Source organism: Pituophis catenifer, unplaced genomic scaffold (assembly GCF_029215685.1).
Source record: "Pituophis catenifer annectens isolate HBS135680 unplaced genomic scaffold, rPitCat1.0.hap2 SCAF_9, whole genome shotgun sequence".
NCBI lineage: Eukaryota > Metazoa > Chordata > Lepidosauria > Squamata > Colubridae > Pituophis > Pituophis catenifer.
In genome coordinates, this window is record NW_027256889.1 from 51,547 (window position 1) to 69,281 (window position 17,735).

At 51.2% G+C, this 17,735-nt stretch overlaps 1 protein-coding gene across 1 annotated transcript; it reads right to left on the reverse strand.

Annotated features, from left to right (window-relative positions):
• Positions 1-867: 867 nt before the first annotated feature.
• On the reverse strand, positions 868-17,171 carry DHX34 (DExH-box helicase 34). The gene is made up of 15 exons (XM_070950251.1): positions 16,592-17,171; positions 16,186-16,497; positions 14,821-15,078; positions 14,301-14,403; positions 12,312-12,529; positions 11,501-11,675; positions 11,004-11,203; positions 10,067-10,168; positions 9,592-9,831; positions 4,628-4,801; positions 4,218-4,323; positions 3,257-3,363; positions 2,900-3,175; positions 2,269-2,724; positions 868-2,136 (listed from the first exon to the last, which is right to left on the reverse strand). The coding sequence occupies exons 1-15, from the start codon at positions 17,141-17,143 to the stop codon at positions 2,026-2,028; spliced, it is 3,390 nt and encodes a 1,129-aa protein (XP_070806352.1). The 5' UTR covers positions 17,144-17,171; the 3' UTR covers positions 868-2,025.
• Positions 17,172-17,735: the final 564 nt, after the last annotated feature.

A 17,735-nucleotide genomic window follows, 5' to 3' on the forward strand; every position in this document is an offset into this window, starting at 1 on the left:
GAGTCAAGCAGATGCTGTTGCTAACAGCACTCTAGAGCCTACTTGGTTGCCCCATGAACAAAGCATGCCATAAACACTGTGGCCCTCTCCAGGGATGATGAAAGAAATTGCTGGACATGGACAGAAGCCACCCACCTAACCAAGGTGGTCATTCCCAAAACCTTTATGGTTTCCCTTCTGTCGATCACAAAATCAGGCTTGCCAACACCTGTGATTTCAGTCTTCTAGGTGAGGACCTATGGTGGGTTAGATGCCCTTGTGAGCATTTATGCCAGGAGGGACAGCAAAGATCAACAGCCAGGCAACAACTTTTGACCAATGAAATTCTCTCTGGAGATATAGATTGAGAGATGGGCCATTTGTGCTCTGGACAGCTGCTCCTAGTGAGACTCTGGGAATTGAGTCTCTCCTGGGGTCTATGGGTTGAGCATCTTAGGAGCTGAAGAATTACCATCACACTCAAAACCACTGTGCAGCCTTTATGGACGCGATATGCGAAAGCATCATTTTCTTACAACACTTTTGGATACAATTAATTTCAATTTAAGAGAGGTCTTCCAAACAGTAGGAAAAAAATAAAAGACTTAGTTGTTTTTGTTTTGGAAACAAGAGGGGGAAAATACTATATTAAAGGATTTTGACTCAAAAAGCAAAAAGCTTAGCAAGATTGAGATCTGGGGAGCCAATAATTTTAGAAAACAGAGTAACTTTCTTTGTTGTAAATTTAAAACCATTGCCAGGTTTTAACTTTTATCTGCTTTCCCCTTGATCTTTTATAGAAATTGACCATGGATTACCAGCAGTCGGTTCTTGTTTTTATTACATTATTTCAATATTCATGTTTTGTTTCCTGAACATTCAGTATGTTCCAATTATGCTTGTTCTTGGCAATCTTTTATGTAATTAGCCATGCATGTTTTTCTTCTTCAGCAGTTTGACTCGCAGTAAACCTCTGCCTCCATTTTTGTGGGGCAGATATAATTGATCACTATCACTACAGGGATATAATGCATAGTACATAGTCATTATCTTTCTTGTTTTTTAGTCTAAACTGCCCATTTGAGCTGTTTCCATTAATAATTCCAGCAGTCTATTGTATCCCAGGAATTAAGTGGCGTGGTGGCCTAGTAGTGAAGATGCTCGTCTCCCCCTAGGAAGGTTGAGAGTTCAATCTGAGGCAGCAGCAGGTTTGCACTCCTGAGGTGCAAAGAGAAAATATTTGCTGCAAACTTACTGTAGGCGTCAAGAAGGGCATCCAGCCAGTAAACCCTCAGCACCATCCAGTCACCGACTCTATCCCAAATTAAGGGATTACAGGGTTGTAAAAAAGAGGTTTTTAATTATACCACAGGTATGGCCCAGGTCTTGATGCTTTGAGGCAGTTTCCACCTTTCAATTTTAAGATGTTTAGCTATAATGGGATGGCAGCTGGTCAGATATTTGAGCTAAAATTGATGATTTCCAAATGTTGTTTGTAATCCTTTTCACCCAATTTTAGCTATTTCTGCTCTTGTTCTTCATTTGATTTTTAATAAATTCATCTTCAATTTTTTTTATCCATCCATCATTTTTATTATAGTTTGAGTTTCTTGTAGATCTTTTCAAACTGGATTGTTTCCTTTTTGTTTGGTTTTCTATTTTCAGAATTTCTATTGCCATTTGAACATTGGTATAGTTGATTTTATTTTTATTATTAAAACATCCTCATAATCCCATCTTAAAATTAGCATATTTTATTTTAGCAGAATGGTTAAAAATGTGCTGGTTAATGACCGCAATAAAATAAGTAATGCCTGACATTTACAGTATGCCCACATCAGTTCCAAGGTTATTGCAGCAATGCCAGGCATGCCCCACAGTGACTCATTCACCTTGATGGGGTCAAATTATGTTTGTTGGGGAGCAGCCAGCCTCCCCTTTCTCTGGGCTCATCCTCCAAGCCACAGCCAGTTCCAGGGAGTTATCCAACTGTGAGAATCAGCTAAGGGTCCTTTCACAGGTACCCCTGATGCTGCTTCCGATGCTTCAGGATTTCTGTGGGTGTAAGGTGCAGGCTGTCCTGGCAGACGGCACAGTGGTAGAGTTGCTGCAGGGCACAGGTGCCAGAGGCAGCTTCCGCTGCACCCCCTCTGGGCCCTGGGGGGGAGGGGGGCAGAGAATGCACAATGAGAAGGACCCCAGTGTTCCAGCTCTGAAGATGAGACCCTGCCCTTCTCCTTCCCAAATGCCAGGAGACCCCGCTGAAAATGCAGCTACAAAAGGACTTGCCTTTGTGGCCAGGCTCCCCGTCCTGAGGGTCAGGAGACCGGCAGCCCTCTTCATGGGCCACACGCTCCAGAGGAGTGAAGGGCATGTAGAGGCCGCATCGTGGGCACGTCCAGAAACTGCGCAGGCAGTCATTGTACAGGTCTCCCTCTCCCTGTGGAGGTATAAGAAGACAGTAGTCACAGGGCGGGTGGGCTGCTGCCCCCTCCCACAGCCAGGAACGAAAAACACCCCCAAACGCAGGAGTTCTTCTTTCACCCTGTCCCTTCCTGGACTCACTGCCAGACAATTAAATGTCAGGAACTCGCCAATCCTGTAGCCACCTTTCACCTCGTGGGGCACCAGCTGCACCCCCTGGAAGAAACTGGGCAGCCCTTTAGCCTCCTCAGGTGCCATCTGAGGGCCTCCATAAAGGTGCTGCTGCTCCAGAAGGGTCATTCGCCGGAAGCTGTACTGGACCTAAAGGGACAACCAGAGATGCTCAGACCAGCAGCAGAGAAGCTGAGCCCTTGCTCCTGACTAGCAGGGAGGTTCCTCCTCCACTCCTTAACCCAGCAGCCACAACCTCTCTCCAGACAGCAGCCTACCAAGTTTGGCCAGCCTCCACCTGTCTCCCTATGGCATAGCCACGCACCTCCATCTTCAGAAAGCTCAACAGTTCGTGTGTGAGTTGGCACACTTCTGGGCCACTGGTTGGTGCCTCTGTCTCTTCTTCCTCCCCAGCCTGGCCTGCCAATCTTTGCAGACATCTGTCCAACACTTTGTCCCAAGAGGCCCGGAGGCGTAGAGCAATGCCGAGCATCCGCATGGCTACCTCTGCCATGGGGACTTGGAGTTCAAGCCAGGAGTCAGCCACAATACGTGTGCAGTCAGCGTTGGTATCGAGAGAGCGAGCCAAAAGCAGTAACACCTGGGGGAAAAAGCAGCTGTTTCAGGAAGAAGAGAACCGAAGGGGCAGAGCGAGACACACAGCCTGCCAGAGCCCACTCACCTGCAGTGCCGGCAGGCGAAGACAGTTCACCAGGTAGGGCTTGTGGGTCTCCAGCAATGAGACGAAGGACAGGACTTGGGGGTGCCTGCTCATCCTCTCCTTGGCATCTGTGGGCAGGAAAGCCACTCCCTCAGGTCCCTCTGAAGGCCTATTCCCATTCTTCCTAAACTCTGGAAAAATCTTATTCCCACCCTTGATGGCCCTCCAGCTGAAACAGCCACGAAAGGAGAGGATAGCCTGTTTGCAGCTTCTTGCAACATCCACGTCTTGGCTGCTTCAGTGCAACCTTTACATGACCCAGGACTGCCAACTGCCCTCCAGGTGCAGAAGAAAGCCAGACCCAAAAGTCTCTATGCCTTATTTTAATCGTGACATGAATAAAAAACAATAAAAGAAGATGTAGAATGAGTACACAATAAATCTTCCACAATAGAAATATGAGTTGTCATTTGTGAATTGCGTTGACAGGAGTTGTTAGTTCTAAAAAATGTTATCCGAGGTTTTCCTTCATTTCAAATCTAATTGACTTTTTTTTTTCTTTCCCAGTCTGCTCAGGATGCAGCACTCAGCCAACAACATTTCAAGAAGCCACTCTGTCATTCAAACCATTGCAGAGGAACGGACCATTACACCTGGTAAGAATTATAAATAAGTAGCAACAGAACCTTCAGATGGATAAGGCTCATTTCCCCCCCCATATTTTTTTCCAGTGAAATTATTTAGTCCTTCTGTTAAAACAATCCTGGGATGAAAACCTGGGTTTTCCCTCCTCCTCCCACACCGTCATAACTTCATTTCAAAGTCTGGCTAGAACCATGATTTCCAGTCCAGGAAACCTCCAAGGAATACCAGGAAAACCAGAAAGCCGAAAAGAAGCTCCTGACTCTCTCAGGTAACCAAGATCTCTCTTGAGGCCAGCGGGAGTTGAGATTTTCCTGGGGCTGATGGGCTTCCTCCTCACCTGGATCCTTGCCAGCCTTGGAGTCCGAATGCAGCAGTTCTGGAGCATCAGCAAACACACTGGTCGGGTGCAGGACAAGGCCAGCTTTCTCTCTCGTGTGGAAGATCTGGAGAGCACACAAGAATGGTTTCATCGGATCTTTTAACTGTTTATATATTGTATTCTTTTGTTTTGTGCTTAACTGCTGCAGGCCACCCAGATCATGTGCGGGATTTAAGATAGGCGGCTATACAGACTGAAGCAAGAAATAAAACAAGAAATAAACAAGCAGGGGTGAGTCACAGCAGCGGACCGATTAGGAGACCACTAATGTCTAGAAAGACCTTCCCCCTGCAATGCCGGGCCTGACTCCAGCCCCCTTTGACCTTCAGTAGGACAAAGCGGCTAGTAGGGCCAGCAGGGACACCTGCCTGTTCCGAATCCTTGCGGGTCTCGTTGAAAGGGTCGGGGGCAGCCAGCTGAGGATAAAGGCCCTGAGCCAGCACCAGCTGCAGCAGAGCCAGCTGGTCGGCCGAGAGACCGTGGCCTTCACAGGCAGCTGCCTGCAGCTCCTCCATATCATGCCGCAGCTGAAAATTCACATCCTGCAAGGCGACAATACAACCAGCTGCCTGCAGATGCAGAAAGGCAGACACAGGCACATATCCACTCTCCCTTTCAGCCCTCAGCCCCAGTGTTCCGTTGGAAAGACACCCCCCCCCAAAGTGCTTCAGGGGCCCTCTAGAAGGACCAGGCCAAAGGCCCCTGTTCCACCCTCCCCATGTTGCAAACATCCACTTCCGGGTGAGGCAGGAAGCCTCCCTGTGCTTTCCAAAGTGACCAGCGTAGTAAATAAGCCCCCCCCCCTCATTTGTGACCTTATTCAGGAGTGGGGAGCGGACCTGGCAGGTATTACGGAGACCTGGTTGGGCCATGAGGGGGGGTTCCCCTCGTGGATATGTGCCCACCAGGCTTCCATGCATTTCATCAGCCGAGAGCTCAGGGCAGGGGCGGGGGGGGTAGCGGTCATTCTAAGAGGTCTTGATCCGAGGGAGACCACTGTACCTCAGATAGCCAGATGTGAGTCCCTTTTTGTGAAGTGGGGTTGTGGGGTGCAGATGGGTTTGTTGATCACGTACCTGGCTCCCTGCCACGTGGCAGCGATCCTGCCCGAATTCCTCAACGTCATAGTTGAGGTGGCGGCTGATACCCCCCGACTTGTGGTCATGGGGGATTTCAACCTGCCATCTATCGGTGAAACGTCTGAGGTAGCTCGGGAGTTCATGGCTTCCATGACGGCCATGGACCTGACCCAAGTAATTCATGGCCCTACTCACATAGGTGGACACACTCTGGACTTTATCTCTGGTCAGTGGTTGAGTGGCCTTGATATAGGGGATATAGGCATTGAACCCTTGTCATGGTCTGACCACTCGCTCCTTCGACTTGACTTTCTGACTGCCGCACCCCGTCGCAGGGAGGCAGAGCCGACCAGGTGGTTCTGCCCTAGGCGCCTGATGGATCCTGATAGGTTCCAGATGGAGCTTGGGCCATTTCCTGAGACTCTGGCTCACGACTCGGCTGAAGCCCTGGTGGCTGCCTGGGACAGTGCGGCCGCCGGGGCTTTGGACCGTGTCGTGTCTTTGCGGCCTCTGACTCAACTCTGAACTCACTTAGCTCCTTGGTTCTCCGAGGAGCTGAGGGAGATGAAGCGCCGGAAAAGACGCTTAGAGAGCGGTTGGAGGGCCAGCTGATCTGAATCTGACTTGACACTGGTAAGGTCTCACATTAAGACCTACCTAGTGGCGATAAAAGCGGCGAAATCTAGCTATTTTGCCGCTCTTATCGCGTCATCAGATAACCGCCCAGCCGCCCTGTTTAGGGTGACCAGCTCCCTCCTCCATCTGGGAGTGCGGGATGACCCCTTGCAGGGCCGAGCTGAGGATTTTGTACAGTATCTGTATGATAAAATAACTCAGATTCGGGAAGACTTGGCCGCTGACTGGGTTAGTTCAGACGAGATGACTGAGGCAGGCCTTGAGAGTGTTATCTGGGAGGAGTTTGATCCTGTGGCTCCCGAGGACGTGGACAGGATCTTGGGAGGGCTGAACGCGACCACATGTTTATTGGACCCGTGTCCCTCCTGGTTGGTGTTGGCTTCCCAGGTTACACGAGGCTGGCTCCAGGGGATTATTAACACTTCTTTGAGTGAGGGTGCTCTGCCGGCCGCCTTGAAAGAGGCGGTTGTGAGGCCCCTCCTCAAGAAGCCCTCCCTGGATCCGGCTGTTTTGGCTAACTATCGTCCAGTTTCCAACCTTCGTTTTATTGCGAAGGTTGTTGAGAGTGTGGTGGCGCGACAGCTTCCCCGGTACCTAGATGAAGCTGTCTATTTAGATCCGCTCCAGTCCGGCTTCAGACCTGGGTACAGCACGGCAACGGCATTGGTCGCGTTGGTGGATGATCTCTGGAGGGCTCGGGGTAGGGGTTACTCCTCTATCCTGGTCCTGTTAGATCTCTCAACGACTTTTGATACCATCATCCATGGTATCATGTTGTGCCGGCTGGAGGGACTGGGAGTGGGGGGCACCGTCTTGCGGTGGTTCTCCTCCTATCTCTCCGACCGGTCGCAATCTGTGTTGACAGGGGGGCAGCGGTCAACCCCGAGGCGCCTTGTTTGTGGGGTGCCACAAGGGTCGGTCCTCTCGCCCCTCCTGTTCAACATTTATGTGAAGCCCCTGGGTGAGATCATCCGTGGTTTTGGGGTGGAGTTCCATCAGTACGCTGATGATACTCAATTGTACATCTCCACCCCAGACCATCCCAGTAATGCCTTGGAAGTGATGTCCCAGTGCCTGGAGGGCGTGCGGGTCTGGATGGGGAGAAACAGGCTTCGACTCAACCCTTCCAAGACCGAGTGGCTGTGGCTGCCGGCGTCCCAGTATAGCCAGCTGGCACCATTGCTGATTATTGAGGGCGAATCATTGGCCCCCATGGAAAGGGCCCGAAACTTGGGCGTCCTCCTGGACGCACGGCTGTTTTTAGAAGAGCATATGACGGCCGTAGCCAGGGTGGCTTTTTATCAGGTTCGCCTGATACGCCAGTTGCGCCCCTTTCTGAATTGGGACTCCCTACGCACGCTCACTCAAGCACTCGTCACTTCTCGTCTGGACTATTGTAACACTCTCTACATGGGGCTCCTCTTGGGGTGCACCCGGAGGCTCCAACTGGTGCAGAATGTGGCCGCGCGGGGGATTATGGGAGCGACGGGGTGCTCCCATGTGACTCCTCTCCTGCGTGAGCTGCATTGGCTTCCGGTGGACTTCTGGGTGCGCTTCAAGGTGTTGGTGATCACCTTTAAAGCGCTCCATGGCTTAGGGCCGGGGTACTTATGGGACCACCTTCTGCCACCAATTGCCTCCCACCGGCCAGTTCGCTCCCACAGAGAGGGCCTCTTCAGGATGCCGTCGGCCAGACAATGTCGGCTGGTGACCCCCAGGGGGAGAGCCTTCTCTGTGGTGGCACCTACCCTCTGGAACAATCTACCCCCAGAGATACGAGTGATCCCAGACCTCCGGACTTTTCATCGGGCCTTTAAAAACTATTTTTTTCAGTTAGCCGGGCTGTCCTGATTTTATGGTGGGTTTTTAAAATTTGATATTGATTTTAATTGAAATGTTTTAAATTATGGGCCAAACTTTATTTAATTATTTTAAATCTATTTTAACTTTTGTGTACAAATGTTTTATTTTGGCTGTTCACTGCCCTGAGTCCGAAAGGAGAAGGGTGGTATAGAAATCTGAAAAATAATAAATAATAATAATAATAATAATAATAATAATAATAATAATAATTCCTTTCAGAGGCCAAGACGCCACTCCCCCCACTCCCCCCAGGAGAGAGGGCCTGCTGCTCCCATGGAAGCAGCCACTGAAAACAGAACGATAGAGAAGGGGCCACAGTGTCCTTAGAGAAAGGGCCAATGCTTGGTGGACATGCAAAAAGCTAGAAAATTCTGGATTTTGGGTGTGCATAAACGCATCAGCGTGCCTACTGTCCCTGTCCTAATGTTTCCTCTATTTAAATCATATAAATATAAATCAAATCAAATCAAATCAAATTTGTATCTATTTCATGTATCCAATCTATGTTTATACTTATTATCTAATACGTTGACAAATGTGTGTGTGTGTGTGTGTGTGTGTGTGTGTGTGTGTGTGTGTATTTTATATATATATATATATAAATTCAGAAGATTTTAAAAACTGATAAGTTTCTCTTTTGGAATTTATGGACAAACATTTGGGAAAAAGTCATGGAACTTTGTCCCAAAGATGCTTTTTCAAGAGGAAACTAGTTTTTCTGTATTTTCCTTTGAAGACGTTCTGCTTCTCATCCAATAAGTTTTTTGGATGAGAAGCAAAACGTCTTCAAAGAAAAAACAGAAAGTCCAATTGCCTTTTAAAAAAGCACCTTTGGGACAACCAGGCCTGGATGACTGAGAATCTCCAGAGTCATGGAACTTTGTTTTCGTACATGCAGTGAGATTATTGTGTGGAGATTCAGTATTAAAAGTAGTCCACAATTTGGGCCGTGGCAACCGGTAGGTCCCCATGACATGGGGCCACGTGATCATTATTTGTGACCTTCCCAGTCAGTTTCTGACAAACCAAGTCAATGCGGAAGCTGGATTCACTTAATAAACGTCTAATTCACTTAACAACCACAATGATTTGCTTAACAACTGTGGCAAGAAGGGTTGTAAAATCAGGCATGACTCACTTAACAACCACATTGCTTAGCAATGGAAATTCTAGTCCCAATTGTGGCCATTAAATCCACTAGTCATTGCTGACTCTAGAGCACGCTGCTCATCTCAGTTTCAACATTTCCATGGTCAGGAGGCCAGCATGACATCACTGAGCCCTGTTACCTTCCCACAGAAATGGTACCTATTTATCTATCCGCATTTGCTTTCAAACTGCTAGGTTGGCAGGTGCAGCGAGGACGGAGCTCACCCCTTTGTGTGGTCTTCAGGTCCCAAACCTGAGTTGCCAGCTTTTCAGCCGACAAGCCCAGCATCTCAACCGCTGAGCCATCCTGCCGCCCCTGTAACCATAGAGTAAGTGGTAAGTTTATAATTGTACATATAACTGCTATGAAGATCAGAAGCTGCTTCTTTGTATCTTTTTTCCCTTTCTTGATTTTTGGGTTTTTTCTCTTTGAATTCTTTCTTTTCCTTCTCTTCTTCTTTATATTAGCTTGTATTAGTTATCTTCCTTTTTAAAAATCTGTAATAAAAATTGTATGTATGTATATGTGTGTATGTATGTGTGTCTGTGTGTCTGTGTTGGGGGGGGACTGCAAGTCAGCTGGCCCTTCCTCTCATTTGCCCCACCTGAATGTCTAGGCAGGAACTGCCCTCCTCCTCTTCCCCAGATGAAAAACGGGACCCTCCTCCTTCCTGCTGCTGCTCCTCCTCCTGCAGCCGCAACAGCTTCCGCCGGCGCCCACCCTGCTGCTCATGCTCCCGCTTGAGTCTGTGCAGCTCTCGATGTTCCCGCCGTCTCCTCTGTCGAGCGTAGGAGCTACAAGGCTGAGCAGGAGGGCGCAGCAGTCGGTGGTCCCGCAGCAGTTCCTGGAAGAGCAACCGGAAGGAAAAGATAGCCCACCCTTGCTCAAGGCTACGGAAGCCCCTTCCAGCCCACCTCCTCTTCTCTCTGCAAAGAGAAAAGGGTGTCCTTGCAAGTGAAGACAAAGAACACGACTCCTCCATTTCACCAACACCACACCGGGAGCTTCCCACCACCAGGTGTCCAGCTTCATCTGCCTAGCGGCCATCCTAACTCCCAGCCCTTCTCAACGGACACCACCTGAAACTGGCGCCGCAGATTGGCCATCTCGTAGAGTCGGTGCTCCTCCAGGCCCCGACGCCTGCACCACCGCTGGGATCCTCGGCGATTGGCCGCTTTCTCCTGCCAACCAGACACAAGGGAAGCCGGCTCACATGGCTCAGCGAGAGAGCAAAGTCCAGCTCCATCCCCCACGTAAGGGACAGACATGCCAACAAGACCTTCCTATCCCCTTGCCTGGAGCAGGAATGGAAAGATGCTGCCTCAAATGGGGTGTCAGTTGCCAAGAGGAAAATGCCAAAAGAAGATCCAGGGAACCCAGAGAAATATTATTGCACAAGGGCCCTGGGCTGGGAAAGGACCCTACAGGGAGAGCGTCCTATCTGGCACTCCTCTGGCTCTCGAGGAAGATGTCACCCAGGAAGGGAAGGACTGGCTCCATGGCATAGGGCCTAGTTATCTTCGAGACCGCCTGCTGCTACCGACGACCTCCCAGCGACCCGTGCGCTCCCACAGAGAGGGCCTCCTCAGGGTGCCATCAGCCAAACAATGTAGGCTGGTGACCCCCAGGGGGAGAGCCTTCTCTGTGGGGGCACCTACCCTCTGGAATCAGCTGCCCCCAGAGATAAGGAGAATCCAAGACCTCAGTGCTTTCCGCCATGCCCTTAAAACCCACTTTTTCCAGCAAGCCGGGCTGGCTTAGGAAGAATTTTTTAAAATTTTTAAATGTTTAATTGGTTTGTGGTTTTTTAAATTTTGGGCCAAATTTATATAGATTTTAATTGTTTTTAATATTTGTATTTCATGTTTTTAATTCTGGCTGTGCACCACCCTGAGTCCTCAGGGAGAAGGGCGGTATATAAATTATAAATCAATCAATCAATCAATCAATCAATAAATAAATAAATAAGCCAAGCTCTTCATGCTGTATCTATGGCACTTCCTGTGCCCTGCCTACCTGGACCCAGGCATTGAAGATATTCAAAAGGGTCAGGGGGTCTCCCAGTGGGCTCCCCAGGCTTCGCCGGGCTGCCAGGCAGTCCAGGTCACTGCGTCCCCCGCCCCTGTGCAGGAAGGGAGAGGGCACGCTGAGGACAGCGGCAATGGTGAGCGTCGGGGCAGCCAGGTCCAGGAGTGTCCCCAACACCAGCATCTTCCCTGCAGAGGGAGAGAGTGCATGAGGCAGTAGGCAGTGCCCACCCAGGCAGCCACTCCTCCCTGCCACGAAAGGCCCCACCAACACGAAAGGCCCCACCAACATTGTGCAAAGTCCAGCACAATGCCCACTCCAGGGAACTCAATCTGAGCCCTGCATGGAGCTGTCAGTTCCAGGAAGACACACCAGGCAGATTATGAGATGACAAGGAATCTGGAAGCAACCCAGCAAACTGCACTCAAAGTGGCCAGAAGGAGAAGCCTTAATTCTCAGGGATACCAGCTGCACCCATCACTCACCAATCACCACATCAACTGGCAGCTGAGCCAGGAGAGTCCCAATGGGTGTTAGGGCCTCTGCTGAGTCCAGGGCACCCTGATGCTTTAGATAGCCCAGGGCTGCCTCCAGGCTGGCCCGAGGGGGTGGCTCCAGGAAAGGGAACACTCGGGGATCGCCTAGGCCCATGCTCTTCATCTGGGAACAGAGGGCAGAATGCGGGTGGGTTCATTTTAACAAGCAGGTCAGGGATGGCCCCAAAAGACCCAGACTCTCCTGCTCGTTGCGTCCAATTCTTCCCTGCTGCTCTCCTGCCTGCCCTTCCCACCTGCAAAAGGGAGGGCAGAAGGAATTCTTTCTCAAGGCCAGGGGAAATCCATAGGTTTGTTCAGGAAGACCCAGAGGGACCAGACAGGCCCTTGGAAGGCATTTCTGTGGCCCAGAACTAGGCCAACTGGCCTCGGATTTCCAGAGCCCAGACAGGAAACAGCTTTTCTCATCATCTACTGTCTATCCACACACCTCCCCATCGCATCCCCATGCTAGGAGTGGAATGTGGGGCTTCCCACAAACCAGGTTCCCACCCTGAACAAGTGGGAGATGGTGGTGGTTCTTCTCAGAAGACCTCCACTAAGGAAGCGCTTCCCCAGCAGCAGGGCTGCTGGGCATCAGCCAGCACTCTGCAACTGGATGCCAAAACCTTCCTGAGCCAGATCCGCACAGCCTGCAGCCCTCCCCTTTGTGCAGTTTGAGGCACCCGGAGGGAGCAGCGGTCTTCCTCGTGACTCCCCCAACACGCCGCCTTGAATCACAGCCACCATGGAGCAAGCCTACCTGTAAAATCAGGGCATCCAGTGCCACTCGCTGGATCTCCGGCAATGGGTAGGGGGCAAAATTGTCATAGTCTGATTCAGCATAGAGGCGGTAGCAGACTCCGGGCCCAGTGCGGCCTGCCCGGCCCTTCCGTTGCTCAGCACTAGCTCGACTGATCCAGAACTCCTGGAGGCGATGTAGCTTGGCCTTGGAGTCATAGCTCAGCTCTTTCACCTTTCCTGAAAAGAAGGGGAGTGGAGGGCAACCATGAGGAAGAGAGACATGAAAAACTTTGGAAGGAGAGATATCAAAGCAGGTATCCCAAGAATAGGATTGGGAAATTTATCAGCAACAAAGCCCAGAGCTCAATCAAAGGAGGAAAAGCCCAGCATCATCTCCTTTTGTCTTCCAACAGTCATCACCAGGCAGGCTGCTCAGCTGAGAGGGTCTCTCATGGTCCTACCCTCAGATAAGGCCCTTTTGGGCCCATCATCAGCAATTGATGTCTTTGATCGCTGGACGCCGAGGTCTAGACTCTGTTCCTAGATGCTGTTGTCCATGTTATCTTTTAGTCTTTATATTGTTCCCTTCAGCAAAGCAACTGGAAGTCAATGTTATTTTTGCCCTGGGGATACTCAAGCTTATCCATCCTTTGTTGATAACCTGAATCAATCATGGCAAAATGCTTTGGCAGTTTCCTTCTGCAGGTCCTCCCAAAGATTACTGCTCTTCCTCCCCTCCCCTCCTCTCCTTCCTGTCTCCAAAGCCCAGGGTTGCTGCCGTTTCCTGTGCTCAAACCTTGGGGATCTTGATCTACAGTCAACTGACTTGGTATCCATTTACTACCAGTAGTTTTACGTTGGGAGTTGCTATGTTTCACTTGAGGGACTTTGGAGGATGGCTTCATAGGCACCCTGATGGATCTACTCCCACAGGGTTAGGCAGCTGCTCCAGGCTGTTCTGGACCTTCTCCTCTTCTTGGGTCTCATTATACCATAGGGCTTTTCAGTGGATTGGTAGTTGACCAGAGTTCAGGGTAAACCCGGGTGCTCCTTCTGGTCTCTCTCACACACACACACACACACACACACCAGTATTTATCTGCCTTGCTTTCAGGATTTCAGGGATCGGCTGCGTCCTACTCTGGAAGGACCTGTGGAACAACTTGAAGACCAGAACTTCAAGATCTTTTGAGTATAGACTAGATGGTTCATGCAGGATCTGCTCATTCCTTAATCCTAACAATTCTTGTTGTTTTTATTTAAGTGACAATGTCTGTGTGTTGTTTTAAATACCGGGGGGGGGGGGGGAGGTCTTGTGCTTGGATAATTTTAGGGTCGGCATCTGGTGTTCCCTGGTCATAACCAACTTACTCTATTAGTGGTGTAGGTTTTCTCGGTCAGGACCTGTTACAGAGTGTTGGGCTTCAAGATCTAGTGACCCCAGACTAGGCAACAAATTTCCTGACATTTCATATATACTGCATCTTGAGAAGAGCACCATTTATCTTGGACCAGTTTGTGCCATTCCAAGGAAAGACAGAATTGCACATAACAGCCCAGGCTGATTAATCCCAACTCCATTCTGGGGGCCCCCATGTCCGTCCCCACAGTGTAGCATTATGGAGATGACCTGGAAGGGAACATCCAGAAGCTCTACAAAAATGAGGGCAGAAACATGGTCTGAGTCCTGGGAAAGGAGAAATAACACAGGTGAACCCTGTGCACCAAATCAGATCACAACGCCCCAGGACACCAGGAGGGCTCTCCGATGGGAGTCTGCTTGGGGCCCTCCTCCTCCCCTCCCCCTTACGCCCCAGGGAGGAGATAGCCTGAGCTCTTCTTTCCCTTCTGCCCCCATTGCTTCTGGAATGGCTTTGCCTGAATATTCCCTTCAAGATCATCTCCACAGAAAGCCACTTTCCTGTACCATGGTTTGCTTCCTGGGTGAAAAAAAGCAGCTTTCCTCCATCAGCCAAACCTGGAGGGTGAGGGGAGGAAGAACTCTCACCTGCATCCACAACAAACCGGACCCCATCGATGGTCACGGAAGTCTCGGCAATATTGGTGGAAATTATGCACTTCCGGACTCCTGGCGGAGCAAGGTCAAAGACCTGAAGAGCAAGGACAGCAGTCATTAAGAGATTCTGGGGTGTTTTTTTTAAAGTTGCATCTCTCTGGCCACAGAAAGATAACAAAAACTGCAACAGAAACCTGGAAAGCTTCCATTAGCTGCCACCCCCAGAAACTCTGACTCTACATTTATGAACGGCTTAGACAGTGCCATGAAGCGCTATGGGGCGGTATGTCAGTCTAAGTGCTATTGCTAGGATTTCTCCTCTTTCCATGAAAAAAACACAAGGATATCAGGACCACCACAAGCTGAAAGAGCCCCAAAATTCCAGCTACACCCAATCTGGTGACATCACCATACTGGATTTAATTGGCCACTGCTCTCCATAACAACAAGGCCTTCTCACCGTTGAAAGTGGGAGGAGGCAATTTACCTTCTCTAACTCTGCTCAACTCACCTTGTCCTGCTCAGCCACAGAGAGGGTGCTGTGAAGAGGAAGGACCACCCAGCGCTTGGTGAAGGCCGCGTAAGACTGTGCAGCCTCCACCACCGCCCCAATCTCAGCCACCCCACTGAGGAAGATGAGCAGGTCTCCCCTCTCCTCTGGCGGATACTTGTGGTCGATGGCCTGGAGCACTCGCAGGAAGGGCTGGACGCCCAGTCTCTCCCTGCTCCCACGGCTGCTTTCCTCAGGGCGGATGGGTTCATAGATGACCTGCGTGGAACAGGAGGTCATGTTGGCCAACCTGGTCTTCTTTCAAACCACAATTTTAAGCCTTCTGTATTACAAAAACTACAGCTGGAAGGACATGGGCAGCTTCTGATTAAAAACTCAGAGTAGGGGGAATACAAGGACTTGGCAAATTACTATTATTTATTTTGATGTATGAAATCTACATACTACAAAAGATGGCAAATCTATGAAAACAAACAAACCCATACTTCCCAGAAGGGGCTTCGACCACCCTTGCCAAAGGCCCTCCAAAACACCAGCAGGCCAGGCCTTCAATTTCTCGGGAGAACCTTGTTCCAAAAGGCAGGTTGCTCTGGGCCAGTTTCTGGGTGGTCTTCAAGGGCAGCCCCAGGTACAATGAATTGCAGTAGCCAAGCCACAAGGCGACTAGTACCTGCGTGACTGACTGCAGGGCCTTCTAAGCTGAGAAAGCACAATTGGCACCTCAGTTGAGTTGTGCAAAAGCCTTCCTGGCCATAGCTGCTCTGTGAGCAGGAACTGTGAATCCAGGAACATCCCCAGATTGTCCACCAACTTGAATGGGGACATGTCACCCCACATTCATAGAGCATCCCCAGATCTGGGTGACCCAAACACACAGCCACTCAGTCCCGGTGGGTTTGGAGGCAGTTCCTCCCCAGCCAAACCAGCACAGCCTCCAGGCAAAGGGACAGGACTTTAGCAGCCGGACTGGGGTCAAAAGATGTAACATCAGCACATTGATGATACCAAACCCCAACCCAGTAGTTTTGTGTAGATGTTGACTAGGTGGGGTGAGCAAATACAGCCCCCGAAGACTGCAAAATGGGCCTAGGAGTACTTTCTTCAACACAATCAGCATGGAGCAGCCCAGAAGAATACCCGTGTGGAAAGCCATCTGAGAGATCAAGAAGCACAGAGCTGGACACACCAACTTTTTTGAAGGGTGCCTAAAACATAAAGCCCTCCTCATTCTATCCCCTGGTTGGAAGGAACCCACAGCACAACCCCCACACCTTTGCAGAGGCAGCCTTGGGACCTGCTCCAAGGAGAAGGCCACCTTGCTGGCAGAGAAGCCCCCCATCCCCAATATTCTTCCCGCATCCTCACCGTGATGGGGAAGAGGCGTCCAGGAACCTGGATCACAGGAGCGTCGCCAAAATAGTCGGCAAAGAGCTGGATGTTGATGGTGGCAGACATGAGCACCAGCTTGAGGTCAGCCCGGGAAGCCAAAAGCCGACGCAGGACGCCCAGCAGGAAGTCGCAATGCAGGTGCCGCTCGTGAACCTCATCCACGATCAGCACCCGGTAGGCGGGCAGCGTGGGCTCCCGCTGGGCCTGGCGCAGGAGCAGCCCTTCGGTCAGGAAGACGATGCGCGTGGCCGGCGAGCGGGCGCTCTCGAAGCGGATCTGGTAGCCGACCTGCGCAGGGAAAGGAGAGCGGTTGCTCCAGGCCCCCAACGGTTCCCCGCCACTCGCCCCGCCTGCCCCCCACCGCCCGCGCGCCTGTGGTCACCTGGTCCCCGAAGCGCCCCAGGCTCTCGCGGGCCACGCGCTGGGCCAGGGCCACGCAGGCCAGGCGCCGCGGCTGGGTGCAGGCCACGTGGGCGTAGCCGGCGGCCAGCAGGAACTGGGGCACCTGCGTGGACTTGCCGCAGCCCGTGTCCCCGGCCACCAGCACCACCGGGCTGCGCGCCAGGGCGGCCAGCAACGACTCCCGCGAGCGGGCGATGGGCAAAGCGGCACGCTCCCGCTGCAGCCGCGCCAGCCGAGCCAAGCTCCGCCGCTGCGCGAAGTCCAGGAAGCGGAGCAGTGCTAGGCCGAAGTGGCGCGCTAGCGCCGGAGACACGCCGGGCGGCTCTCGCCGGGGCAGCCGCAGGTTCAGGCGGCACTTGGGATCGTAGGCCGGCCGGTCCCCTGCGCCGGACCCCCGCCGCTCGCAGAAGCCCCGCAGGCGCCAGAAGAAAGCCCAGAAGTCCTCCAGCTCCTGGCCTCTGTAGCCCGGCGGGAAGTAGGCGGCCTCCAGGCGGGCGCGCGTGGCGGGGCAGTCCCAGCCCTCCGCCGCCATCTCGGCCGTTCCCTCGGCTGGCCGGCGGCGCTGCGGCGGAAAGCCTGGGAAGCTGCGAGGGTGGGGAGGTGGGCGGAGAAAGGGAGGTAGCCTCCCCCAAGCTTGGGCAGATGAGCAGAGAGCTCGGAGCGAGCAGGTAGGTTTTGATCGTTTATGAGAAGTTTGTGCGCATGAGCACCTGAGTTGCCCTGACTGTGTGGCAATTGGTTGAATGGACAGATCTTTTTAATCAGCCACATGAGTTGGAATATTTCATTTCATTTCATTTCAATATGTGACACACATTGTCTTAACTTTTGTTTTTTGGAGTTTATTGTATTTATACCCCTCCTTTATCATTTTTTACAAATAACTTAAGAAAGCGAACATATCCAACACCACTTCCTATTGTCTCTATAACAACAACCCTGTGAGGTGGATTGGGCTGATTGAAAGGGACTGGCCCAAAGTCACTATACCGGAGAAGATACTGGAAAAGATCATAAAAAAACAGATCTGCCAACACCTAGAAACAAGTAAAGTAATAACTAGCAGTCAGCATGGGTTTGTTAAAAACAGATCATGCCAAACTAATCTTATTTCATTCTTCAAC

Excerpts from the sequence above, each read along its gene's own strand:
- DHX34 (XM_070950251.1), bottom strand. The coding sequence starts at position 17,143 with ATGGCGGCGGAGGGCTGGGACTGCCCCGCCACGCGCGCCCGCCTGGAG. Across the intron at positions 15,079-16,185 it reads GACGCCTCTTCCCCATCACG|GTCATCTATGAACCCATCCG; the intron begins GTGAGGATGCGG and ends TGTTCCACGCAG. Across the intron at positions 11,204-11,500 it reads GCCAGTTGATGTGGTGATTG|GGAAGATGCTGGTGTTGGGG; the intron begins GTGAGTGATGGG and ends CTCCCTCTGCAG.